Genomic DNA, 27,763 nt, shown 5'->3' on the forward strand with positions numbered 1-27,763 from the left:
AAAAAAAAAAAACACAAGTTTCCATCTGTCATTTCTCACCCACAACTTGTTCTCTCAAAACAAAAAAAAAGTTCAAAAAAAAATATAGTAGAAAATCACAAAACGACAGTTTTAGCTATAAAACGGAAAGAGGAAAATTGTCAATCACTTTAAACATCAACCAAAACACTTTTCCCGTGTGTCCAAAAAATTTCCCAACATTCTACCCATCACATTTTGATTTTTGGAACAAAAGTGATTTCATTTTTTGATTAGTAAAAAATGTCCTCAGAAGCGCCAAACTGGCGCCAATCTATAATAACACGGATAATTGATCGCAATAAACGCGAATCCTCTTACCACAGAGAATTAATTCAACAAAGTAAGTTTTCACTTTTACACACGATTTCCAGCTGACAAATGATGATAGGTGATAAACCACGACGACATTGTTTCAATAATAATTGAATTTAATTATGTTAATGAAACTCAACTCGATTTGGGTGATGTTGCAATCGACAATGTATACATTATTTCTCTCTTTCCATAGACAATCGTTTCTATGACACCGTTGTCCAATTGGAAGCAGAAAATCTGCGAATCCAAGTGGAAAATGAAAAACTTCGAACTGCTGTGGCAACAGGTGGCAAAGATTCGGGTGGTTCTTTTGCTGTTCTTGAGCGTCTTCTCGCTGAACAGAAACACTTAACCGAATTGCACAAACGTAAAGGTGACAATTCTCAAATGATTGTTGATTTGAGTATGAAAGTTGAGGAACAGCGCAAAATTATTGCCGAAAAAGAATTAAAGTATGTTGGGAATTTAGGTCAAGGTGTCATATTCATTTTTTTCTATTTCCCTTTTTGTCCTAGTTGCGCGGAACACATGAAGATGAATCAAATATTGAGAGCGGAGTCGGCAATGTTGAAATCAAGTCTTGAAGAGCTGAAGAAGTTGGATACAACTTTGCGGGATGAACATACTGCACTTCAGTTGGCATTTAGTGCATTGGAGGAGAAAATGAGGGGTATCCAGGTGAGAGAGAGAGATTGATTGATATAATCTTTATGATTGATTTGCATTTTTTTAAAATTGTTTTCGTTATCGTTGGGTTTTTCTTTTAAATTAATTACAAATAGTTGCTTCCTCTTGTCTGTCTCCACTTTCTAGTTCCTGTGCCATTTAATTCTAGCTCATTATCAATTTCGATCCAGGGCCTACGCAAGGTAGGGTAGGAAAGGGCAGTTGTCCCCCCTAGAAATTTTTGATCTGCCAGACTGTCTGTCGATTGGCTATATCTATCTTGAACTGAAGTCTAAACTACTGAGTTATAAGTTTAGTAAAATTTCCTAAAAGATATTGCACCAACCACTTTGCACTTTGCATTTTGCAACTTTGCACTTTACTTTGCAAATTCTGTTGTTGCACCAAACTCCTATTTGCAAAGAGGAAATTATTTTTTTTGAAAAATATAACAAAAATTCCTTTTTTCTGAAAAGCGCAATTTTTTGCCAATTTGGAAAGAATTCTTTGATTTCGTTGCACCAAACAAAAAAACTATGCACTTTCCATTTCAAATTCTGAAAAATTTTGCAATAATATGCAAAGACAAAATTTCATTTCAGATGGCCATTTCTCGTGTAAAGTTCGGGTATATTAAGTGAATTTAAAATCACTCGCTTTGAACGACTTTTTGAAGATGAAGAGTTTAGTAATAGCTACAGCTATGGACAAAGAAATAGCACACTTTTGATTTTTCTTACAAAAATTGGATTTATTTGGGACCTTTTAACTTATATATTATAATTTTTACATCAGGGCATGCATTAGCTTATGGGAATTCATAAAATTAATAGTTATAAATTATTTTATTTCAATTCAATTTTTAAAAATATAATTTCTAGAGAATACCCTTTTTTCTTGTGGACAAAGAAATAGCCCACATTCCGAAAATCATAAAAATAATCATTTCTAAGCAAAAATTCTTACAATTTCCAATAAATTCAATACTACTAAGTTAGTAACTTGTTAGTAGACCACAGTTTTTCAAAGTTCTTTCGCACCTCTTTGGTAAACTTTCAACTAACGTCTGGTATCCACTTTGTGGAGTACGGCACCACGCTTCTTTGATTCTGGCCCAAAGATCGTTTGAATTTTTGAATTTCCTTTTCCCACGCTTAACCTTGACATCAATTTATAAGTTTTCTATGGGGTTAAGATTGTGAATTTGAGATGGCTAGGTGCAAACATCGATTTTTTCGTCCGAAAACCTATCTTGTACTATTTCTGATGCATGTTTGGGTGATTGTCATGTATGAATATCTAATTAACTGGCGAGAAATATGGTTCCTCGGTATTCTAATGTAATATTAAGACAAAAGAATTTATCAATTTTGCCATCCACCTAACCAATGGGTCCTTACCATGCCAGGAAAATGCGCCCCAGACCATCAAATCCTATCCTCTTAGTTTCATCGTCTTGAGATACTACTTTGGCTTGTCCTTTTAACATTTTAGGCGATGGACAAATGTTTTGTCATCGGTTCCAATGCGATTAACCTTTATTTCATCACTCCAAAAGACTCTCATTCAAAACAGCATGTTTTTATTCAGATGTTTTATAGCTAATGTTAGGTGATCTTTCATGTGTCTTTTTATATCATTGGATTTTTCTTGCTTACCTGTCTGTACAACTCAGCATCATTAAGTATCCTTCTTAAAAGTCTGCTTGACACTTTTTTCGCCGAATTCTATATTTACTTCGGGCAAAATCGTGCGAGATGACTTAAAAGGCCAACATTTGCGTTTCTTTGTAATCGCTCTATCCACTCGTATGGAAGTTTTGCGGGGAAGAAGTTAACGCAATTTAATTTCAGAGTTTAAATTTCTATTTGCTCTTTCCAAATAAATGGCTTTATCCATCATTTATTCGAAAAATTTAGAGTTTAAGCTAATTAAGAAGGATTTTTCCCTTGACTATGACGCTCGAAAGTAATTCTCCCTTTTTTCGCAGTTTAATGATGTTTTCTGCCTATTTTTTTTTTCAAAAATACTTGTTAATTAAATAGTAGCAATAAAATGAATGCATTTTCGTCTACAACTTTGGAACGCGGAATAAAAACTTAACGGTTAAACAAATGTGTGCTATTTCTGTGTCCACTAGCGAAAGAGACAGAAAAAGCATTATATTGCTAGTGCAAATAAATATAGAAAATAACGGTACTTTTAAGATATTTTTGTCTCCATCACTTTATTTCGATAATATACCAAAAGAAAAAAATGTATAAAAAGCATTCCTAATATCTAAAATTCGATTCGCATGATTTTTCTCAATAGTGTGCTATTTCTCTGTCCATGGCTGTATATACGTGAGTTATGAATAAATTTTGAAATTAGGAATATTTAACTATGGTTAGTGGCATTGCTAGAATTTATTGTGTTCTTTTAACAAATCATTTAGGAACGATTTGTTGTTAAATATGACTGCCAAACGACTAATTTTATTTTGAATAATGCCAATTCTATTATTGTAGCCTAAAATCATGTTTTTATTCAAAATAAATTTTATCCCTTTATAAAATTTCAAAAATTCAATTTCAATTTAATTTTTCCGCTGATTAATAAAAGAAATAAAAATGTTTGAATTGTCTTGAAAACCAAACATTTAATTTCATAGATCAACACACTAAACCCATATCATGGAAGTGAGTTAGAAATAGTTACGAATCGTGACTATTTGACACCTCATATGAGTTTAGGAACGATGCTCAGCTGTCAAATAGTTACAAAAGAACCATGGTTCGATATTATAAACATGAGTAAACTATGGTAAAATAAAGAACGCACCTCTTCATAGCCAACCACCTTGTTCAAAATAATGCGTTATTCAAAGAATGATTGCCATTTAAAATTAAAATAATGATATTATATTGATATTAAAAAATCTATTATTTTCTTCTTTAAACAAATTGCATCCAAGCTATAACTATAAACAAAAATATAACAAATGATAAAGTAAAGTACAGTAAAATTTCAAAAGATATAGGTAGTTCTTTAAGCAAAAAGAGAAGAAGTTGAAACTATTTATTGCTTTACTTTGCAAATTTTCAAATTACGCAAAGTTCCACTTCACTTTTTTGCTTTGCAAAACCAACATCAAAAATTTTAATTTTTGGTGAAACACTTTGTACTTTTACTTTGCCGAAAAGTATTGTTTTGCAAAGTTGCAAAATGCATTAACGTTACTTTCCATATGAGATATGGCCAAATTGGTAAAGCATGTTTTTTTTTTTTACAAAAACGAAACTAATGTCGTTTTCTATTTACGAGATTGAGACTCAGATTTGTAAAGAATCTGACAGCTAAAAGAGGGGGTGAACAGGGAAAAAAGTAGAAAAATCTTAGATTTCATGATTCGAGATTTAAAAATCTGAATCACGATTTTTATCAAGATTCACACATACAAGCTCCAGCACTTTCACACGTACTCCTCTGTTTGACATTTGTCTGAACATTTGTTGTTGTTTTATTTTAAAATGTTTTTTTTTTTATATGAACAGATTTCGTACACAATTACAAAACTTGATTTAATATTCTATTTGCGAGAAAAAATCTGCGATTTTTACACAATAATCTCAAAAGCAAATAGAAAACGACAAAGATTTTTTAAATAAAAAGAATATTTTTTCAAACGTTATTAACGGTATTTGTCATAGAACCATTTCCTTGTTTTCTGTCGAATTCCTTTAAACCACTTGCAGTCGCTACAAAGATCGCTACTTAAGGCGATACTTTTTGCTATTTAGGAAATTAAAAAAGGTAGCGATCTCTTTTTGTGAACGTATGTTTGTAAAATTTGTTTATTTAATTTATATCTCATAAATTAACAAAAAATGGCTCTGGTTCTTTATTTCTTTTAAAAAATGTAGTTTGGTTTGACGTTTTGCATTTGTCAAAATTCTAGTGTGTGTGAAAATCTGTGTAAATCCATCTCAAAAAATGGATTTAAAAAGGTTCGATTCCTCGGAAAAACGTAGCGAATTTTTTTTCATTCTTTTAAGAAAAAGTTGCGTCTGAAAGTCGACTGCAGATCGAATTTTTAGTTGTTTGGAATTCGACATAAGTGATTTCAAATTTTCATTCGATAAGTTACATATTAGTAACCAATTTAAAAATTAAAAAAAAGTTCCCTAAATTTTATTTTGAAAAATAAATTTTACTAAAACGGATTAATGAATGTTTTTGAAATTTTGGTTAAATATGTAAAAAATTATATTTTCAAAACTGCATACAAAATTTTTGAAAGTAAGTATGCACAAAAACTTATTTGTTTTTTTTTTTTTTTGAACGGCTCCAACAATGTTCAAAAGAAAATTCTTAAAATTCTTTGCTTTACAATAAATTAATTAGGATGCTTAGTTTGGAGATTAAAACTATTTAAAAAGGTGTATTCTTAAACTTCTAAAACTTTTTTACATTTCTTATTCATCTAATTTCTAATAAATAATAATATATATGTATGTATATTCTTTTATGAATGCTACATATATAAAACTTAAATATTCTTGAGTTTTTGACCATAGTACGTAGGGCAATATCACAATATAATTGGAAATTTTTGTTCGGGATACTGATTTGTGGTACAAAAAATAATACAAAAAAGAGTGTTTGTACACATGGATACACGTGTACCTACTCACAGAAATTCACTTTGTAGGTTCATACCATAACAAAACTGTTTTACACTAATTATGAAAACAACTTGCTAATCCCTTCGACTTTTCTTTTCAAAAAGTGAATTTTCATTCCACAACACCGCCGAAGTGCAACTTCAAAAATTCAACGGAAATTTGTTCTCGAATGAGTTTGCCCCTTCCTGAACAGAATCCTGCGTACGCCCTTGATTTCGATGTAAAGTCGCACGCGTTATAGCCTAATATTGTCTCGATTGGCGGTCATAAATGCAAAAAATGATAAATAGAATTCGCTATTCGCAGAAAGAGTTGAGCGATATTTTTTGTGTACATTATCACAAAATAGAAAGCCAATATTAGGCTTGCTGAAGGCAAATGACACGTTTATTTATGCCTGCCTCTGCCTGCACTTGCCTTATATTATTTGTTTATTTTCTATTTCAATTCATTTTCAATCAAGTCACATAAAGTTAGAAAGACGCAGGGGGGACATAGTAAGGGATGGGATGATCAATTGACACCACTAAAGTTCTATTTTTATACAACTTTTGTTGTTGTTGTTGTTGTTTTTTTGTTTTCATTTGAATATTCCATGAGAATTCAAACTGGCTGTATTGTTTATGCTGGAACTATGTTGATTTATCTTGACTGTGGTCGCGGTTCAGTTGTTATCTCTGGTTAAAGTGATACACAAAATGAATTGTTTTGTTCGGTGTCATCTCCCGAAATGCCATGTGGTTAGGTTCTCACAGTTTTTACATGCAAATAAAATTGTTTTTTATCTTTTTTTGTTTGGATATATAGGTAGGTACATACATATGTAGTATATTTTGTTTGGGTTTTTTAAACATGTTACCTCAGCAAAAATGTGGTTTTTCTGACTAGATTCAAATACAATCTGTGTAGTTTATATTTAACGGCGATTGGTTTTGTTATTTATTTCCGGAAATAGTTTTTTTTTTACGGCTTACTGGCTGAATACAATGTTGTAGCTGTGGCTGTAGCTTGTAGCGCAAGTTGAAGAATTCTCAACTGTTTGCTCAGCTGCCGCCAACTTTTATTGTTGTTTCCCTCAGAAAAAAATTGGCAGTACTACAAGCTTCAGCCACAGCTACAACATTGTATTCAGCCAGACTAACTGGCTACTTTGATTTTTGGCGAGACGGTAGTATTTTTTATTTTTACGTTCTTCAAACTTTTTCATCCATCACAAATACAGTACTGGACAAAATAAAGTGCGTATTTTTTTTGGAAATTCGAGATGTTTGATTTTATTGAACTTTCAAACCAAAGCGCGTGGGTGTGTGAAACTGCTTTCTAAGCATGCTTTTTTAAGTATTTTGCAGATATTTTTATTAGAAATGTTAAGTCTTGTATTCTCTACTACTTTGAGACTAGTAATCATCGGATTTTTCTTCTTATGAATATATTTTAATGCAGTTTGATTTATTTAATGCTCTTCAATTATTTTTCATTTTGATGAACAAAAATTTTTATTTTTAAGCTGGAGTTTTACTTAAAATGAAATTTTCGTCATTGCGTGTTTTTTTGGACTAAAGTCTTTCAGTAAAATATGATAATTGATAAAAAAAACCGTCTGAAACATTAATTAAGGTTATGGCTAACTTCTCAACTCCAAGGAATGAGAATTGAAGCTCTTTTTTTGTTTATCCTAAAATAGACCCTATTAAGAACTTTTTTTTCTCTCTCGTTTCAAGCATTTTTTACATTATTTCAACAGAAGCGTATAAGGATAGTAATAGACTTTCAAAGAAACACCCGTTTTTTTTAATTTTCGGCCTATAAACAATTTTTAAAAATAATGGCGATTTTATTATTGCTTAAAAAAAAAACAATATATCCTAGAAGTAGTCATATGGATATCTATTTATATTTTCGTGTACACCTGTTTTATTAGATTTGTGATAAGCAATATTTGTTTTTCAGTATTAGCCCAGTAATTTTAGACATTTTTTAACCCAATCTGCGGAAAAATTCCTACTGGGCTCGATTTTGGTATAGACCTTCGTTACGGCGTTGTTATGAAGATGTGAAAAATCGACATTGATATCGTGTCCGCGTTAAGAGTTATAGGGGTCAAAAGGTCACAAAAACTGGTTTTTCACGATTTTCAGCAAAACGGTAAGTCTTATCAAAAAATTTTCAATGCAAGAATTGTAGACCAGATTATTATATATAAAAAGTGTCATGACACTTTTTTTCCTAAGACCCACCGTTTCTTAGGTATAACGATTCAAAAAGTTGAAGTTTAGTTGTAATCGTCATAATCCTATTCCTGAAAAAAAAAACTCCTAACTGAAAAGTTCCTGAAATTTCATTATTTTTTTAGCTTGAATTTCGTTCCTCAACTGTTAAGAATATGGGGAAACCAAAAAAAAAAAATGGAAATTTTCGCCATTTTTCCGATTGGGGCCCTTCTCCCGAAACCATTTCCCTGGGAATTTTTGTTTAGAATATGTCTAAAAATATACAGGGTGTGCAATAGAGAATGGACAACCCTAAAACGGCTTATAGCTACACTTATGATTGTTCTAAAAACAGATAGAAAAAAGTTCTATCGCAACCAGTTCATAAAATATGGACTTTTTTTCGTTCAGTGTATTTTAAATTTTATCATCTTATGTTTTCGTTCACTACAACCACGAATGAATGAATTTTATTTATTTCTTTTTTTTATAATTTTCTACAATAATTGGATGAGTACATAAACACTTTAAAAATTTCATAGCTATTGCACATTTTCGTAAAAAAAATTTTGAAATCTGTTTTTTGATGCAAAATGTAAAAAAAGTATTTTATGAAAAATTTTAAACACCTGTGGTATAAAATAAATCTATAGAAACCTAGGTGGCCAACTTTCTTAAAAATATTCTGGTATAAGGAGAATATTTTTAAGAAAGTTGGCCACCTAGGTTTCTATAGATTTATTTAATACCACAGGTGTTTAAAATTTTTCATAAAATACTTTTTTTACATTTTGCATCAAAAAACAGATTTCAAAATTTTTTTTACGAAAATGTGCAATAGCTATGAAATTTTTAAAGTGTTTATGTACTCATCCAATTATTGTAGAAAATTATAAAAAAAAGAAATAAATAAAATTCATTCATTCGTGGTTGTAGTGAACGAAAACATAAGATGATAAAATTTAAAATACACTGAACGAAAAAAAGTCCATATTTTATGAACTGGTTGCGATAGAACTTTTTTCTATCTGTTTTTAGAACAATCATAAGTGTAGCTATAAGCCGTTTTAGGGTTGTCCATTCTCTATTGCACACCCTGTATATTTTTAGACATATTCTAAACAAAAATTCCCAGGGAAATGGTTTCGGGAGAAGGGCCCCAATCGGAAAAATGGCGAAAATTTCCATTTTTTTTTTTTGGTTTCCCCATATTCTTAACAGTTGAGGAACGAAATTCAAGCTAAAAAAATAATGAAATTTCAGGAACTTTTCAGTTAGGAGTTTTTTTTTCAGGAATAGGATTATGACGATTACAACTAAACTTCAACTTTTTGAATCGTTATACCTAAGAAACGGTGGGTCTTAGGAAAAAAAGTGTCATGACACTTTTTATATATAATAATCTGGTCTACAATTCTTGCATTGAAAATTTTTTGATAAGACTTACCGTTTTGCTGAAAATCGTGAAAAACCAGTTTTTGTGACCTTTTGACCCCTATAACTCTTAACGCGGACACGATATCAATGTCGATTTTTCACATCTTCATAACAACGCCGTAACGAAGGTCTATACCAAAATCGAGCCCAGTAGGAATTTTTCCGCAGATAAAACCTAAAATTACTGGACTATATCTAATAAAAATAGTTTATTTCGGTTAATATTAAAATCACAGCTGTTTTTACTTGTTATACAGAAATAAAAATACAGAATATTTTGGAAACAGATTTCTTCTAGAGACCCTGGAGTTTCACTACCCTGTTATTTCTTGAAAATCAACATAATATTAATTCCAGGTCCATAGCCAGAGTTTTATTTCGAAGGATTTAGTAACTCATTTTTTCGTGAATTAGGTATAAATAACTTTTTTTTTTTAATGCCAATAATAGAGTATACGTCCGTACACACTGGCTTATTTTTATTGAACATTCTTACAACCTTCTCAGCAAATTTAAAAATTTTGGATAAATGGTAGGCCAGTGCACGCGTCGACAATATTTATTACTTCTTCTTAACAGTCATTTTGGCCATTAGGTACATATATCGGGATGATTCGTGGTAGTTAGGTCTTTGTTGAGCACCTTTTTGGCAACGTAGAAAGTACTGGGATCTTTTAAGATTTGCAACATTTGACGCATAAGTATGGCCATTGAATCACTCTTCTTATACTCCATTGATAGTTGCTGCCTTAAACTTTCGATCTTCTCTAAAGGAGATGGAAAAACAGTTCAATGTTCACCTAGTGTGTGAGATTAAAAAATTTAACTGTTACTCATAGTTCAATTTTTGTTCTTGCCAAAAATCCTACCTGCTACACCCATGAACTTAAAATTATGTATTCATTTAGTTTAGAGCATAATGTAGTTAACCGCTCTGTATTTTACCTTAAAAATACATAACTGAGAGGCAGCAGCCGCTCAGGATCAATGTAGTCACTGCCATACATTTTCATGTTTTTTAAAATTTTTTCTGAATGCTCAGCTCACTGCGTGGCTAAAACCTAAATGTGATTGATGCTTTACCACATTGCAACTTTGACTAACCCAACCATTTACAATGCACATTTTTTGTATTCAATTCTTAAATAAATGCATAAAAGATAATCTCTCGAGCTATAGAGTTGTCTTCCGTAGAGGAAGTTATCCGATTTCATACTAATCATGCTTCGAAGTCTGCTACCGGCAAGCAAAAACTCTCCGATTCGCATGAAATCAGAATCAAAATTTGGTTTTACACAAAAAAATTTGTTTTTTAATCCTGAAACTACCAAAGGAATTTATTTGGAAATTTTGTTTGCTAAATTCTTGCGACTTAAGATTTTTAACGCCCGTACTTTAAAATAAGCGGCCGAGTCGGTGGTGGCAACCTTAAAAGCGTTAACACCAACTTAAATTGACATGTTATTCATATTGTAGTGAATAAATAATTACAGTCTTAATTTTTGACTGTTGAATTTTCCCATGAGCCAATTCATCGACCTTCTCAAGAATTGGGGACACTGCATACAAATTGATAAGATTTTGTTCAGAGGTACTATACCACTGCCAAGGAATTGAAAACCCCTTTAAGGGTATGATTGTAATGAATAAGTGCATCTCACATTTGAGCAGTGTAAGTTATTAGTCGATCGTGTCAAAAACGTATAAATATTTTTATCATGTTTTTTTAAAATGATACATTTCTTGCCTCCACTTATAATTTCAAAAAGCAACTGTACGTTTGCGAAACTTTATTTTAAAAAATCAAAGGAACATTTGAAAAAAAAAATATTTCAAAACAGAATTTTATTCCTGCTGAACATAATTTTAATTAAATAAAAAAAAAAAAGAATTTTAACTCTTTTCATTAAGAAAAATGGTTTTAATATCGATGGAACTGACCGACCATTATCTTCAAAGTTGCAAATATCGTATGATAAAAGGAGAAGTTGAATCATGTGCATTAGTGAGCGTTTAAATAAAAGGTAATTTGTTTTTATTATCGAAATATTTTGTACATTCATAAGTTTTGCTAGACCTGTGTTTGAATTAAAATAAATTAATATACAAAATTAGAATATACATATATGAAAAACTTTTAAGCAGGCTCTAGGTCAATAACTATTAAAAAATATTATTAAAAGTTGTTCATTATGTATACTATTTGAAGAGGTCACTACACAATTCCCATAATAAGAAATTAGATTTTTTCACTATTTATCTTCTTTGGAATCATCAGTCCCTAAGCAAATAATACTTATCTTGTATGAAATAAACATTTTGACAAATTCAATTTAATTGCTTATACAAATGTATAGATTCTGTTCTAAGCATGCAAGTCTTTAAAATATCTAAAAATATCGGACCTACATACTAATATGTCAGCTGCTATGAAAATATTTTAATCAAAGACACGCGTTTTAGTGTCTGTTGATCCAAAAAAAAAATTCATTCATACATTCTCTTTTTGTTCAGATTTCCATTTCTCAAACAGAAAAAATGAATATTTATCCTATGCTAAATTACTGACCGCCTTATAAATAGACTTCATCATAATAAAAAAACAGCGGTATTTGTGATGTTTAAGCTCATTGCGAATAATTTAATGGATTTCTTAATGACTTTTAATTCCATAAAACAAACACCAAGAAAAAAACTTGATTAAGTGGCGTCATACAACACAACATCAAAATTCTAATCAACTAACTTACTCATCACGCATAGATGATTTGTGTTAATATTTTTATCATTAATCGGCAAACTTATTTGTTTAATAATATTCTTGCGTATACGCCTCTCCGATGAATGATTATAATTATGATATGGAGGTAGAACTTATTTTGTTATACTTTTCTTCTTTTTTTTTTTGAAAAATATGTTAAAAACTGGAAATGCGCCAACCATACGTCGATTAATTAAATTGAGCGCGAAAGAGGTGTTGAAAGAAGAATGCACATGACGTAGGATGCTGGATAGAAAAAAAAAAAAAATAATTATATTTAAGGTCAACATTTTTTTTTGAAAACAAATGCGATGGGAATATTTTCAAATTTTGATATAGAAAATTCAGTTGCATTAAGCATTGGTGTGAAAATATTGTGATTTTCCTATTTTTGTTGTGTCTTTCAGGATGAAAATCGAAGCCTATTGGAGCGTTTGATGAAATACAAATCCAAGGACGCGGATAAACTAAACGAAGAGAACGAAAGCTTCCTAAAGTAAGTTTGTTTTATCCGTTGATACTAAAAAAAACCAAAATCGTATTTATTTTTTTTGAATTTAAACAAAAAAACTCGATTAGCATCCCCACGATTGCTGGAAAATGGTTTTGTGTGCTTTATGAACATTTTTTTTTCTTAAATCTTAAAACCTTGCATTATTAGTGTTTTTTTTTTCTCAATGAAAACCGTAAAGCACCCAAAAAAATTAATAGTTTTTTTTGTTGTTGTGGAAAAGTTAACCAAGAAAAGGTTTGTTCTATTTTTTGTGTGTTGTTTTTGTCCTTTGTTTTGTTTTGTCTTTTTTTGTTTTGTTTTTATTTTTATTTATTTTTTATTTAATAAATCAACGAGTTAACAAAAGAGTTAACATTAGTTAAATATTATAAAATTATGTGTATTAAAGAAATATAAACAATAAAATGGTCTTAAGATGACTTAAGGATAGCGTTAATGGTCAGATCTAAGTGATTCATTTACTTAACCCTCATTATCTGAAAAAGAATTCATAAAATGAAATTCGAATCAAAATTTTAAATTTTATAACATAAAACATATCTACATCGCGGACATTCCAATTAATATTTTTAAATTTTACTGAATCTAAAATGGAACATTAAACTTTCTCCTATTTTAACTTAAATCTGAAGGCTTTGTGGTTCAACTAGTAGGTACTCTCAACTGAAACTAATTTTTAAACAAAGTTTAACATTTGCAAGCTAAAATACCTTCAACAAACCAAGTTGTTAACTATACATCCCAGAACTCTGAAAAGAGTATTTTAGATATCAAAATGACTTAACAATTTTTTTTTTTATTTTCCAGTTGATAATTCGTAGGTCTTATAATCTCGACCGGGAAAGAATCATAGTTTTTAATTCACTTTGTTTTTAGTATGCATTTTTGGACATTTTCACTTTAATGCGTCATTTTATTTGATATCGGTCCCTCTGTCAACTACGTCGATTCCAATCCTTCATCTGTTGCCTAGAAAACTTAACTATCAATTTCCGTTGCATGAGTTTTCATAAAATTGCACGATTTTCCAAAACTTTTAAGTCGTTTTTCTCAAATCTACAATTTTAGAGTTTCGTGGTTTTGGCCCACGATATCTTCTGATGCTGATTTACTGCAACAAACCAATCATCAGACAACACTATTTATTGCACCTAATACTTGGTTAGTAATCTTCAAGGTGAATGACATTGCACGATATTAAGCTTTGTCGACAAGAATGATGATTCATCTGAACTCGATACCTTGACAAGTATTTCCAGAAACAATGTTAATTTAAAAGTCTGTCACAAAACTTCTGTGTCTATCTCATTCTTTGAGCTGTTTTTTTTTGAATTTGTTTGTTTAATTTTAATTGCACCTTTATTCATGTTTCGTCGTTGATCTTGAAATATGTCAAAAGTCGTGGTATAAATTTTTCCCTGCTTCCGATTTAGTCCTTTGGTAAACTTTTTTTTTTTTTTTTAATTTGACGAACTTCTTTTTCGTTTCTGTACGGATCACTTTGTTTCTATATTAATTAAAGGTTAGTTCAAGGGAGCTTCGACAGTGGCCTTAATTTTACTTCTCACTGCTTAACACCATGTTTTCTTTAGCTTGGTTTTTCCTAGCAGTACGCGAGTGAATGCCACATACTTTGCTGTGTGCTATTGCCATTTCGAACTTTATAGCTTGCGTTGTGATTTTGTAGGTACATAGTTATATTAGGTGCTCATATTGGAAGATTCTTCAGCTCGCTTGATACGGTCGAGCCAAAGTAAAATACGTGCCTTGTGTTTCAGCTGCATCTACATTCTACACTTTTGTACAGCTTATATTGCTTCCCGTTGTATTTTTGCATCCATGGGCAACCTTTCTTTCAAAAATATTCGTGCAATTCCATGGTAACTAACGTTACATTCTGAAAAATTTCCAGTAAGTAACTCAAGTTACAATAATTTAGTAACTCATGTTACCTGCCATTTACTGTTGCAAAAATAAAGAAAAGATTTATTAAAGTAATTCAAAATCGAATATTGTATAACGAAGCTTGTTTAAATGTTAATTTATTTTAGCAATCACAAGGGGATAATTGATCGTCAATATTAGATTCATCTTGTTTTCTGTGGGCTCTTTTTTCAGTCACATTCATGTGAAGTTTTTCTGTAGTTGGCAAGCTTATGCTTTAAAAATGCTTTTAGATTATTTATGATCCCTGAATGCTTGCAACTTGCATAAAGAGTTGCCGTTTGTAACTAGTAATTTGCTTTTAGAAAAAAGACTGCATAGTTGGTAGTTTTCTATCTTGCCCTTATTCTCCAAATACATTATACTTCCCTAGGGGAGCATAAGGTCGTTTTTGTATGCACGCCTTGTTCACTGTTTGGCAGAGCCTTAACTGTGTCCAACTTAGCAGGTAATTCTACTAAATACAGAATTAACAATTGCTTCAAAATCAATAATTTTAAAGTTGTTATGTTTTGTGGTTTTATGGACTTGCTTCGTACCAAGTTCGCCAAAAGATTGAACACTTTGGCATGTTGGAATACAGTTTTGGCAGACGCTTCAGTTGCAGCTTCCTTTGATGGAAATCATACCTAGGCGACGACTTAAAGTCAATAAAATTGTATTAAAGCATGTTTCCTTTCACATTAAAGCTGCTAAGACTTTTGGAGCTTCCCTTGCTTTCATAATTGATGAGGACACAACACCACGATCTAGAAAAAAAATGCTTAATTAATAAATATCGTAAAAATTCCCTAGACCAAAAACAAAATCAAAACCTTTTTCAAAAAAATAAGTCTTCCAACTGAGTCATACCTTCTTAAGTTTAATATATTTTAAAGACTTAAAAATAATTGTTTTCTTAAACCTTGTTTAATAAACTTCACTTGGTAATTGCAACTAAAATCTATACACACACAAAAAAAGGAATACCCTAACAGTTTTGTTTAATAATTAAACTAAAGTTAATAACGTTTGCATAACCATTTTATTTGTTTGTTTAACCATTCTCATATTCCATAAAGTGTTATTTTTTTAATAACCCCTCCTTCATCGCATGTTATTCATAAAGCTTTGAATTGGTTATAAGAAGAAAAATAAAAACACACAAGTTTGGGTTCCTGGTGCCAAAGTAAAATAATTTGGTTCCCAAGATGATATATAATATTTCACCAATTCACCCAAAAAAGCAAACCAAAAAAATGATCACCCCCTCACCACACACACTTCAACATATACCTAGTTCTTAAATTCGATAGATAACACCAAAATGAAAAATTCGCCACATTGTGATTCTACTAACGGCCTGACCAAAAACGCTAAACTCAATTAAACATTCATTTAAAATCTAGAAAAAGACTGCCGTCAATTTTCAGAAAACGGTCCGACAAACTACGCCGCGATTTGGAAGACGCCGTCCGTGAGACTCGCAATTCAAACAGTCCAAACGATTTGCCACCGGAAAGTGCCAGCATTGGTGGTGGCGATTTGGGCGGCGGCGGTGATTTTTTGTATGATGAGATGTTGATGTTGGCCGATGAGGTTAATCTATCACCTGGTACTGGTCCTGAGCGCTTCCATTCATCAGAACCCGAGCTAATAATGAAGTTCGAAGCTCATGAGACCGAAGCCAGTGCAGTTCGTTGGAATCCGGTTGAGAAAATGGTTGCCACTGGTGGTGCCGATCGCCGGGTTAAACTTTGGGATGTTAATAAGCGTAAGATGATTTTTATTTATTTTTGTAATTAAACTTAACTCTTTTACTTTTTCATATTTATAGACATAACAGGAACAACAACAGAAGCCAGAGCCGTTTTAGGTGGTAGCAGTGCTGGTATCAATTCTGTGGAATTCGACTCGACGGGTTCATACATTCTTGGTACATCAAATGATTTTGGAGCAAGACTGTGGACAGTTGCGGACCATCGTTTAAGGGTGAGTGAGGATTATTTTTGATTATGATTGGGATATATCTTGACCCTGAAAAGTATTCGACACACCTAAAAAAAAACGAAGTTGAACAATGTTTTTTTAGATTTTTAAGCAAACAAATGGTTGTTATAGTAGCTAATAAAGGAAACAAACCTCAATTCATATTTATTTTTATTTTTACATTTACGAATAATATTGTGTAGGCTTTAATTTTTTTAATTGTTTTTGTCCCCATTCTTCTGTACAAAAAGATACCAACACAATTTTGTCTATTAAAAATCAATTTTGCAATTTTTTTTATTGAAGAAGGTGTTACAATTAGAGTTTCTTTATTGTAATGTAGTATTCAGCTCTGTTGTCTAGCCTATACGATCGGATCTTTCTTTGGTTTTGAAAATATTCTATCTATCGATTTCAATTTTTTTTCAAAAAAAAAAAAAAATAAAATGCACGGCTGGGTCCATAGAGGAAGGAATACCTAGAGACGCGACTTCGGTTGGTTTTTCTCTTCCACCCTACAAGCTGCAATGAGAGGAAAAACTCCACAGTGCTTATATGTGGTAGTTTTCCCGTGCATTTTAAATGGCACCAACACATTCAACTGTGGAGTTGAGCTCAAAACAATTAAAAACAATTTAAGTGCTCAGTAGGAAATAAATTCATAAAAAAATAATATAATAAATTCAAAACACGAACCTTTTTTTTTATTTCTGTACATATTTATTGAAAGGTGGGTGTCTGGAGTGAGCTATTTGAGCTATTCAAGTTCATGTACAAACCAAAATCATGTTTAAATTCAAAATTTGTGAGGACATCTACTGGTAAAAGGAAGGTATTAAACGAATTGTACTTTTCACACGTATTCACAGATAGGAAAACAAGAGAAAAATAAGAGAGATTATCTGAAATTAAATTTGCGGGTGTTTTAGGTAAGGGGGGTACGAGTCGGCTCTCTAGGTATTCCTTCCTCTATGGCTGGGTCGCACAAACTTGTTCTTTTTATTTAAAGTACCTTTATATAAGTTTTATTATTATAAATTTTAAAGAAAATAGGTTTAACCATTAAAAAATTATTGCAAAAGCCGACATTAGTGGTTTCAAAGACAGGAAATACAGTACATTCTCGATTAACGCAACTAATTAAAACAAGTGTGGTTGTAATGACCGAGGTTGTTGCAATGACCGAGTAAATATTTTTTAGGCTTAATCTGAGATGAAAAGCGAAAATATCAGAAAACCAAAACTAACAAATAAATGCAACAAATTTTTGTTCAAATATAATTGATATGAAACGAAACAAATGGAAGTATATTCATTAAGATAAGTACGTAATTACGTATGTGTAGTTTTTTATACAACTCTAATTATTTTATTTCGAAAAAATGGGACATTTTTATTTGGATTTTTGTAGTTTGTTAGATTTTAAAATTGACATATCCCGAAGTTTTTGAACAATCAACACTTTTTCAATAAGGGTTGGATTCTGGTCAGTTCATCGAATTTTCGTATTGAAAGTTGCACTTATCAAGTCAATTTTTGTAGAAGAGTTGCGATTACTGCGTCAACAATGGTAAAAATTTAGGTGTTGCGAAAATCGAGGAGTTGCGTGAATCGAGAGTTGCGTTAACCGAGAACGTACTGTATGTACAAATATGTACCTACCATATTTTTTGAGAAAAACTAAAAACCCAGTTTTGCTTAAACTCGTTAAAGCCGTTTTGGAAAAAATTGCAATAACTCAAAAAATTTTAATGGGAGGTACACTTTTTAAGTGAGATATTAAAAAAAGAAAAAAAAAAACGGGTATGGAAAATTCCGCAAAAATAGTCTTTACCAAGTTTCAAGAAAATCCATTCAACCGCTTAGGCCCTAGCTCGATGTACAGATGAACGCACAGACGCCCAGACTGACGGACGGCAAGACGAAAACCACTTTTTTGAGCTTCTCCATCATCGAAATGTTGGTTTTGATTAAAACCTCGAAAAAAACATTTTTTTTTTGACACGAATGCTAAACTTGCCTTATAGAACAAGTAACCACATTCGTATCAATTGACTAATGTCGTTTTCGATTGGAATCACTCAAGGATTCACTCATACTGAAATCCAATAAAACAGTTTGAATTGCTTCCACTCAATTCTATTTTTTTTGTGTTTGTGTTTGTTTTTCTGTGAAATTTAAAATGTCAAATATGGCATAAGACTTGAAAATTAATTAATATGTGAAGAAAATAGTACCTAATATTCAACAAATTAATCGGGAATTCGTTTTGCAAAATATTTTAAAAGCTTAATTTATTTGTTTGAAAATAAATAAACAAATTAATTTCAGAAAACGAAAAAAATTTGAATGAAAAATAATAAAAAACAATGATTGAGTGTATCTTTGACATGTGAGTATTCATGTATTAGTGCTTCTTGATTTGATTCTGATTTGAAATCAAGAAGAGAATTTCTCTTCTGAGAAGCGTTCTGGCTGTCATTTTCATGCCAATAAAACGGTTTCAGAAGTCTTCTGAATGATTCCGGACGCTTCCGGAGAGCCAATCGAAAACGACATAACAAAGATTTTGAAACAATAATCCTTTATATTTCATTCTTATTTTTTGTTTCACATTTAACTCAAGACTTTGGTCAGTAATTTTGTGTTTTTTTTTTATTTCGAGCAGACTTTTATTTATTTATTTATACGTGAATGTAACGTTTTTCAACTGATCTTGGGAAAAATGTGTTCCAATATTGACATATCATACCTTAAATGAAGTACCGCCATAAATTTCATCATCGATCATTATTTTAAAACGACAATCTAGATTTTTTACAAACCTGCAAAACTACATTGAAGAAGTTTTGGCACTTTTTCATAAGGCTTCAGTTCTTCAGTTAATTTGGTCTTTAAGTATTGAGATATCAAGTTATTGTACAAACGAAAGATTGATTGGTTTAAATTTAAACCTAAGCAATGCTGAAATACTCTATAGTGATTCTTCATTTTTCTTTATTCTATTTCCATGAGTCAACCATTGTAATTTTTTTTAACTTCTCGAATTAAACGGCTTGAAAGCAACTGATTACTGATTTTGAATTGAGTTAGCATAGTAAAATTTGCAGTGAACACTTTGGTTCGAAATTATACATTCTTGTGGGACGATTATATTGCAACCGAAAATTGTTGCAAATGCTTTTGGAATGACGACCACCGAATCAGAATTTCAGCAATTTTTGATAACTTTTTAATGTTCCTAATAGCGAAACTAAGAATATTTCCAGGAAAATATAAAAATACAAAAAAATTATGTCATACATCGGGCGTGTTTCTCAAGGATTAATATTTTTAAAAACTTTTTGTATCAAGTAATTGCCAGACGGTTAGTTCATATCATCAATGATCTTCATACTTATACTTACACTTTTGATATTACTTTTTGAGAGTCTTTAAAAACTCAATTCGTACCACGATACTTTCTACCGATTTTCCATTATTTTTTGGATTTCAACTACAAGTATTCATATTTTTAAAACACTCAATTTAACTATTTTCTTATATATTTTTTTTTATTATTATTTATGATTTATGTTCGTATTACAAAATTCGTCTCGTATAAAAATTAGTTTTAAACATACATGAAAGTAAAACTAAATTTTTTCTACTCTTACAATAGTAACAAAAAAATTGTTATTGTTTATAGTTATTTTTCGTTTTTTCTTTTATGGGAGGGGACAAATTAATAATTAAATTCCTAACTAGATTAATGCGTATTCATTTAATTATCTCCATTACTATTTAAGATTGATTTATTTAAATAAATAAATAAATTATATTTTTTTCAAAAAAAAAATTATATTTAAAAAAATTGGTCTAAAATGTATTTTTTCAATCCAAAATTTAAAGTCTCCTCCGTTTGGAAAAAAGGACAAGTGAGCATGATTTTTCCTTTTAAATTATTATAATTTTTTTTTGTTTGCATTTGTTTTTAGTTATTATTGTTAAATTCTATTAGTTAAGTAATAATTTATTTAAAAAAAAAAATTATTAAATTTGTGACATTAAAAAAAATTTAAGTGAATGAATGAATTGTGAAATTATTTAAGCTAAATCTAATTTTGTTTTGTTGCTTTACCATGATTATGAACGGAAATTAATTAATAGCTATACAATGTATTATATCTTAAAGGTTTAAGTTTTAAAAATAAAAATTCTCAATTCAAGATTTAATATTTTTAATTTCTTATTGTTACATCAGTCATCCTTTTTTCCAAATAAATTTTTTTTTTTTGTTTCCAATCAAATTTGTTCCTATTTTTTTTTGTTTTCTTCAAATAAATTACATTTTTGTTTTGTTTTTAACTTAAATCATAAGGTTACACAGTTAGACTTTTTTCCTTATAAAATATTAATTATTTATTTATTTTTTTTTTTTTTTAATTATTTCCTATTATCGCATATTCTCTGTTTAAGAATACATGAATTGAATTATTTCTGTTGTGGCTTTTGATATTGATTTAAAAATATATATAATAATTATTTATTGTTTTTTTTTTTAGTTTTTTTGATTTATATATATTTTTAAAATTAATATTGCCCTTGCTAAGATTCCGGCACCATGATTTCTCAATACTAAGTTGATTGATTTGATATTACACACTTATTGGCAAATTTCAGCAAATTAATTGTTAATTTTTTTTCTTAAAAAAAAAAAAAATTTCTTTACTCCTAGTTATTTTTAATAAAAAAAGACTGCAAATTATTTAAAATATCTAAATTAAATGCACTACTACGTGGCAGGAAAATAATATTTATTTTTAATTGATTAATGGCTCACATTTTTGAATAGAAATTTTGTGCCAGTGAAGAGATTCCAATAAAAAGTGGATTCATCTTGAAATATATTTTGATCGTTTGTCTTTTTTGAAAACCCTATTTTTCTTGTTGTTTTTGTCTTAAAAAGGGAGATTCCTTATTTTCACTGAGTTTCTTTGTTACTTATTTTTGTTCTTAAAAAATTGTTGTGTTATTTTTTTGTTGTTCTAAAATTGACGGCCATGCCGTCCGGCAAAACCACTATCGTATAATTTACATAGCGATTCTGAACGACCGCTATTTAGTGTAGCATTTGGAGCTGTTGTGACAATTGTTGATGGCGATGAGCCATATGACGAGGATGAAGTGCTAATACCTTCGTTAGCGTAACCGTGTTGTTTTCTACGACGCTGGTACAAGTAGGTCCAGATGGAAATAACTGCCAATTGAGCCAGCAGGAAGACTGTTCCAGCAACAATAAGTCCTAGAATTGAAAACAAAAATTAATTAAATTAAATATCGTAAATTAAAATGATTCTTTCTAAGCACATAAGTGGACTATATTATAGTGTTTCAGTAGTATTTCAATATTTTTAAAACTATGTATCAAATTCTATAAGTTTGTTAAAGTTAAAGGTTCAAATCCATTTCACACAAACCTGGTACCAGTTAGGTAGGTAATATAAATCCTAGACATATCTATCAAGAACAAAGCCGATTACAGGGAAGGTGGGTGTAACGATTAGTCGTTTTTAGCTTATTCTGTGAGTCAGGAAAAATATTTTTTAGATAAAGAAACCTAGTTATTGGGAAGGAATTCAATTTTCGACGAAGAGTGTCTAGTATTAAAGAAAAAGACAGATACAAAAATCCAAAGAGCACAAGCAGAGCAGATAATATTTTTTTTTGTAAAACAAGTTAAATGAATAAAAATGACCACTACAGTCTCGATGCAAATGCCCTTCGATTTCATTGAGGCAAACCTGCAGCAGTAAGTACTGCCAAGTACTGTTTGTTAAAAAATGTAACCCACATTTTAGAACTTTTGGCTAAATTAATGAATTATTATCACTTATATTTTATTTGCTTTTATCAACTCCAGTACCATCAATTGGTACATTGATGGATCGAAAAACTTTAAGGGAAGTAATGTTTGAGAAAACACTTCATGCATGCAACAGTAAAATATCTGGGAGACTGCCAGTTTGAATAAAGTGAAGTATATCAAATATTGAAATTCTTTAAAAGAACGAATTAAGAGGTGAAAACATTTGCATTGGAAGTTGATTTAACAGTATACGTAGGTTAAGTGTATTTCGGAGTGCATTTCAGTCTTTTTTTTTAACGACTTTTTAAAATGGCTATAAATTGAATAAAATTTATGAAATATGGCTTGCTACATAATGGTATTTTTGAACAAATGGATGTGCCAAAGCGCTGAAAGCCATGATTTTTTGGCACATATGTTTGTGTTCGAGTTTTTTCAGTAATTTGAATTGATTGGGGTCTGGTAGCAAGATCATTGGACTGATAGATAACTTTCGTGATTGTTCTCCATAAAACCTACAGATATCTAGCGTAATTTTGGCATATTGCTGTAAGGTTTTTAGATTCGTTACAAACACCAGACTCCTTAGTCAAATTTCATCTGGAAAAGACTGGAAACACTTGAGTAAATGATATGTTCCCTAGTCTAATAGAGTAATTTTTGTTTTTGTAAGTCCTAGATGCCACTTGTCGCAGGACGTCATTTTTACTTCAGAGAGTCAACGCTTTGACCGATTTCGTTCACCGTTCTCAAAATAGTTTTTCCAAAATTTCTCTCTTAAATAGTTTAACCGGATCTCTGCGGTGAGGTTTTGGTTTTAGAGACATTGAATTTTATTAAGATTGTAATACAATTTTGTTTCATTTGGTTAAGAGAGAACTCAGATCATCAAGAAACCGTCGCATATGATCTGAACGTTTGAACTAGGCTAAGACTGAACAACAAAATATAAAGTCCTCTAGAGTCTTTTTTCTTGTAAAGAATTTCAGCTATGAGAGAATGCAAGAGTTGTTTCATTACATGCTCGCCTATCTGTGAATACCACTTGATTATTGCTATAACCCAGCAATGTCAAGCCTAGTAAATAGAAACCAGCCTAGAGTTCATGGTAGGCTCATCGCAGACTTTAATAATGTTTTGACATGCGCGGATTTTAGCACTGGATTTTTGGAAAACAATTTTTTTGTTTTGCTTGATCCACTACATCTTTTAACCCTCCATAGGCAAGGCAGGTAGGTAAGTAGAGATGGCGGTTTATTCCGTTTTGATACTGTAACCTTTGAATAATAAGTGTGTTTGTCAAGTTTAAATAGTCCTAAAACAAAAGTGGCATGGCCCAGTCTCCAGCGAATTTGAAAACTTGCTACCTCGCAGCACTTAAAATATAGAAAGCTGCAAGAAATCTGATATTTGATATGAAGGTCTAGAGGCAAGACATACTTAAGAATTATTATGATATCTGTTCCCTCGTAAGATTTTAAGTACTAACTATAAAGTGACAAATTAGGTATCAATGGAAGCGTTTTAATAGTCCGTTGGTTATAGGCTATGCGATGTTACATCAAGCTATGAACTGAAACATTTTTTCATTAATTATATCGTGTTTAGTATCAAATGAATGGGCTTTATTAGCACATTGCAAAAATACCTATGCAAATATTTTTAGATCTTAAATGTGAATTTTGCTTGCATCCACTTTCTACATGGAAGTAATTTCTCAAAACATGGAGTTCATTTGAACGATGATGGTTTATAATGTTTTTTTTTTTAAGCTGAACATAAACCACTTTTGAATATAACAACTCAAATATTTAATATTTTTGTAGTTTTTTATTTCAAAAAATACAATTTTATACAAATGCATGTGAACTAGGTTTCAAGAGCATAATCTTTGAAAGAGGTCATATTAATAAGTATCATTATATTCGTTCTTTAAAGCATCCCCATAAATTACTCCTTCTCAGCAACATTTCGTACTTTTTCTCAAACGTATCATTAAAATCCGCACTTTTGATTTTTCTCTTGTATAGGTATTCTCATATTCTGTTAATCTGGCGCTACCATACTTTAGTATTTTTCAATTTGTTACGCTCGTAGCAACAAAGTTACAATGTTGCTTCATGCAATTTGATCGATTTCAATTACTAAATTTCCACTTATTGTTCATCAGCGAAAAAAGTGGAAGTGGGAGAAGAGAGTCTTTACATTGATTCTAGCTTAGATAAATTTACTAACCCTCTCCTCATTCCGATCCTTCTCAGACACATAGGTAATTTAATTCAACAAAACGATTTCGTTTTGCTTGATTGCTTCTCTCAAAACATAGATTTTCTTGTAGGCAATTCAACTTAAACTTACCAATAGCATTTACACAGAATCCTTGTGCGGCATCTCCAGATATAAAGACTGTTTCACTGCCATCGTATCCGGTAGATTTCGTCAGTTGTTGCTTATCGAATCCAAATTTGTCAGTGATCTGAATTGATTGCACCAACATCATATCCTCTTGGCTAGGTTGTTTGACCGCTTCGCGACGTGACCTTCTCTCACTGTATACAACTGAAATAAACAAAAAAAAAAAACATTATAATAAAATAATAAAAAAAAATTAACAAAACAATCAAAGAAACGAAAAAATTAGCTAACCATGACCAAGAGTATGAAACACTACTCTCCGTAACTCACCTGTTGCATTAAGTGATCGCCTCCTGCGGCCCAACGACAACAGCGATTTGAACTCACCACCGGCATCCTCCTGATCGCACTGCACTGGCTCACAAGATGGCATACATGGAGTGACCAGAGCACGGAATTGCACAACCTCAGACGATGGGAATTTGAATGCATCGAAGTGTGACAATAAAATCTTGCCCGTAATCGAGCCCTTATAGATCGGTCCCATGATAAAGTGATCAGTGGGGCAGCCATTCGAATCGATAAGGGTGATCTCGGCATTATCACTGCCATCCATGGCGACTAGTTCCCTCACAAAGATCTCATAGGGACTCTGTTCGTCGAGAATTTCAAATTTCAATGCCAAGGGATCACCGACTTCAGCTGAGCGCATGACGTCACTGCCGTCACGAGATGTGATCTTCATGATAACATTGGGTGAATCGACAATCACTTCTTCCGATAGAGCCGGTTCGATGTCACCCTTTACGCCCAAATCAACTTCATTCGATACAGACTTGTTGGTCAGATCGTATTGACAAGTCACGGCTAAGCCCAAATCAGACGATGTAACAATAGTGTCGTGGTGTTGGATGACAACATCGTTCATATAACGTCCTGAGCCACTTTGGCGGACATTGCACTCGAGGTCATTGTAGCCCATGCGAAGTTCAAAGTCTAGAGAGGTCTTAACATCAACGGAGCATGACTTGGGTGAGCCCTTGGCATAGACTTTACCGTCAAAGAGTTTGGATGTGCGAATGCGGGCAATCATATCGCCAGCACCGCATTCAATAGTTACATTGTAGCATGAGGATAGTTCATAGGTAGCTGCTTCGGGTACTTCCAAGTAGGGTTCTTGTACGTCGGATAGAGTGGCGCGTGAATGATGGCTCAAACGGCATACCATGTCGCCGGTGTCACCAAAGTCATATGAGTGGCATCTAGAAAAGGAAGAAGAGATAAGAAAATACAAAATAAAAATTGTAATGAATTTGAATGTAAGCAAGTTGTGTTTTTTTCATTTAAATGAGGTTTAAGATAAGAAAAATGTTGAATGGTTGGGAGTGTGTAGTACGCGAGTGATCTTGCACCTTGTTGGGGTTACCAAGTGAGTTATGTTTCCGATAAAAATGCAAAATGCTACTGGTCTTAACGTTCTTTGAATTGAATTTTTGGTTAAGTGCGTAATAGTTTTACGCTTCGAATATCTGTCAATAGGGCAGCACCCACCGAAAAAAAAATTAATGGGTTTACTGGGTAAAAAAGAATTTTTAAGTGTTAAGATTTTCACTGCTGGAAATATATAGATTTTTTCGAAGAAAAGTAAAATGAAAGCATCTCGGGTTAAATTTTTGAGATAAATCCAGACATTACCATTGTTTCCGAAGCTGTTCTCAGTGAAACCAAAGCCTAAATTTCTATTATAGTCCTTCAAGAGATGGAAGTTTTGGCGCCTCAAAAACTCCTTGTACACTGTTTTGTTTATCAAACCGTTTAAAAGATGACCAAATTTTGAGAAAATCACCGAAAATTCGTTTTTTTGTTCTGAATTTGTAACAAATTGAAAAATTTTTATAATCAAACAGACAAGACATATTCTTTTAGGAAACATATTGCTCTACAAAAAATGTTATGTGTCCTTTTTTCATTAATCTAACCTAACCATTTGAAAGATATTCGAGGTCAAAGCTAAAAAATTTTTAAACACATTTTTCAGTTTTTCCAAATGTTCTAGTTCTAAGGGTTCAAACGTTCTTCAAAAAAGATTTTCGTTAGGTAGAAGATATTCGTATATCCAAAACCCAAATTGGGGGATCAAAGACATCACCTTTTCTAAAAGGTACACTTCTTCAGGTTTACTTCTAATTCAGCCATATTTACGCCATTTATTATTCATCTACTCATGCTTTTCTTCTCCAGCAGATACGATTTGTATTAAATTCGTTGAAAGTGCGTTCCATTGAAAATCGCTAGTGAACTACTTGTAGTACTTTGCCACCTCCCAAAGGAACAGGGCTATTATAAGTTCAATAATCTTAGTATCAGTTCTCTGATTCCGATGTGACTAGAAGTAGGTAGGATAGATCAAAAAATTGTTTATAGCAGACAATTTCTGTTCAAGAAGTTAAAGTCTTCTTTAGTCAACTGTCCTTTCTGTTGCAAAAACACGAATTGACAAAGTGTTGTATTAATTCACGTTCGGTAGAAATTTTAGGTTTTCTGCAATCCTTTGGATTGAAAAATTGGACACAGAGTGGTTTACTTATACTTTGTAAGTCATCAGCCCTTGGTTCTTCAGAAGATTATTGCGCTGCAAAATTATTTACTTATGAAACCGAAATGGCAAGAATTGTTCAACGGTTCTCATTCTAAATGCTTTACTTCAAGGTTGATGAAGCCTTTGGGGGCTAAAACGTTTATAGGCTTAGGCTATTGATTATGTCGAAAAAACATAAGGAATTAAGACGCTCACGAGTTTTTATTGCAGGAATAGTTCAATGGGTTATAAAAGAAGATAAAAGAATATATCTCGTAAAGAAAGCAAAATGGTGATATATTTGCATTCAACACTTTTTGTAGAGAATTAAATTTCTTATCAGAATAATGTTTTTTAAAAATTGGAAAAAAAAATAATGTCCATACCAAAACAGTGAAGCAAACATAAAAAAATCAAAAGCTTGAGTTATACACTTAATTTAAATTTTAAAGTCAAGTATTTAAACCAACTGTTTTTAA

General features: G+C 31.4%; 2 protein-coding genes across 6 annotated transcripts in view; one reads left to right on the forward strand and one right to left on the reverse strand.

Moving 5' to 3' along the window:
- The window catches only part of LOC129914040 (autophagy-related protein 16), a 251,766-nt gene continuing 224,003 nt past the window's right edge, over positions 1–27,763 (forward strand). For 2 of the 5 annotated variants that reach the window (XM_055993077.1, XM_055993079.1), the window contains exons 1-6: positions 2–361; positions 530–788; positions 852–1,014; positions 12,485–12,573; positions 15,924–16,288; positions 16,352–16,506. In XM_055993077.1, the coding sequence (XP_055849052.1) occupies positions 262–361; positions 530–788; positions 852–1,014; positions 12,485–12,573; positions 15,924–16,288; positions 16,352–16,506 (1,131 nt within the window). In that variant the 5' untranslated portion in view covers positions 2–261. Of the gene's footprint in view, positions 362–529; positions 789–851; positions 1,015–12,484; positions 12,574–15,923; positions 16,289–16,351; positions 16,507–27,763 lie in introns of all 5 variants that reach the window. The other 3 variants (XM_055993074.1, XM_055993075.1, XM_055993076.1) reach the window with 3 other exon arrangements.
- The window catches only part of LOC129914045 (uncharacterized), a 69,300-nt gene continuing 62,814 nt past the window's right edge, over positions 21,278–27,763 (reverse strand). The window contains exons 5-7 of the mRNA XM_055993085.1: positions 24,998–25,968; positions 24,710–24,910; positions 21,278–21,787 (exon numbers count right to left, since the gene is read on the reverse strand). Coding sequence (XP_055849060.1) covers positions 21,531–21,787; positions 24,710–24,910; positions 24,998–25,968 — 1,429 coding nt within the window. The 3' untranslated portion in view covers positions 21,278–21,530. The remainder of the gene's footprint in view (positions 21,788–24,709; positions 24,911–24,997; positions 25,969–27,763) is intronic.

Source organism: Episyrphus balteatus, chromosome 3, assembly GCF_945859705.1.
Source record: "Episyrphus balteatus chromosome 3, idEpiBalt1.1, whole genome shotgun sequence".
Classification (NCBI taxonomy): Eukaryota; Metazoa; Arthropoda; class Insecta; order Diptera; family Syrphidae; genus Episyrphus; species Episyrphus balteatus.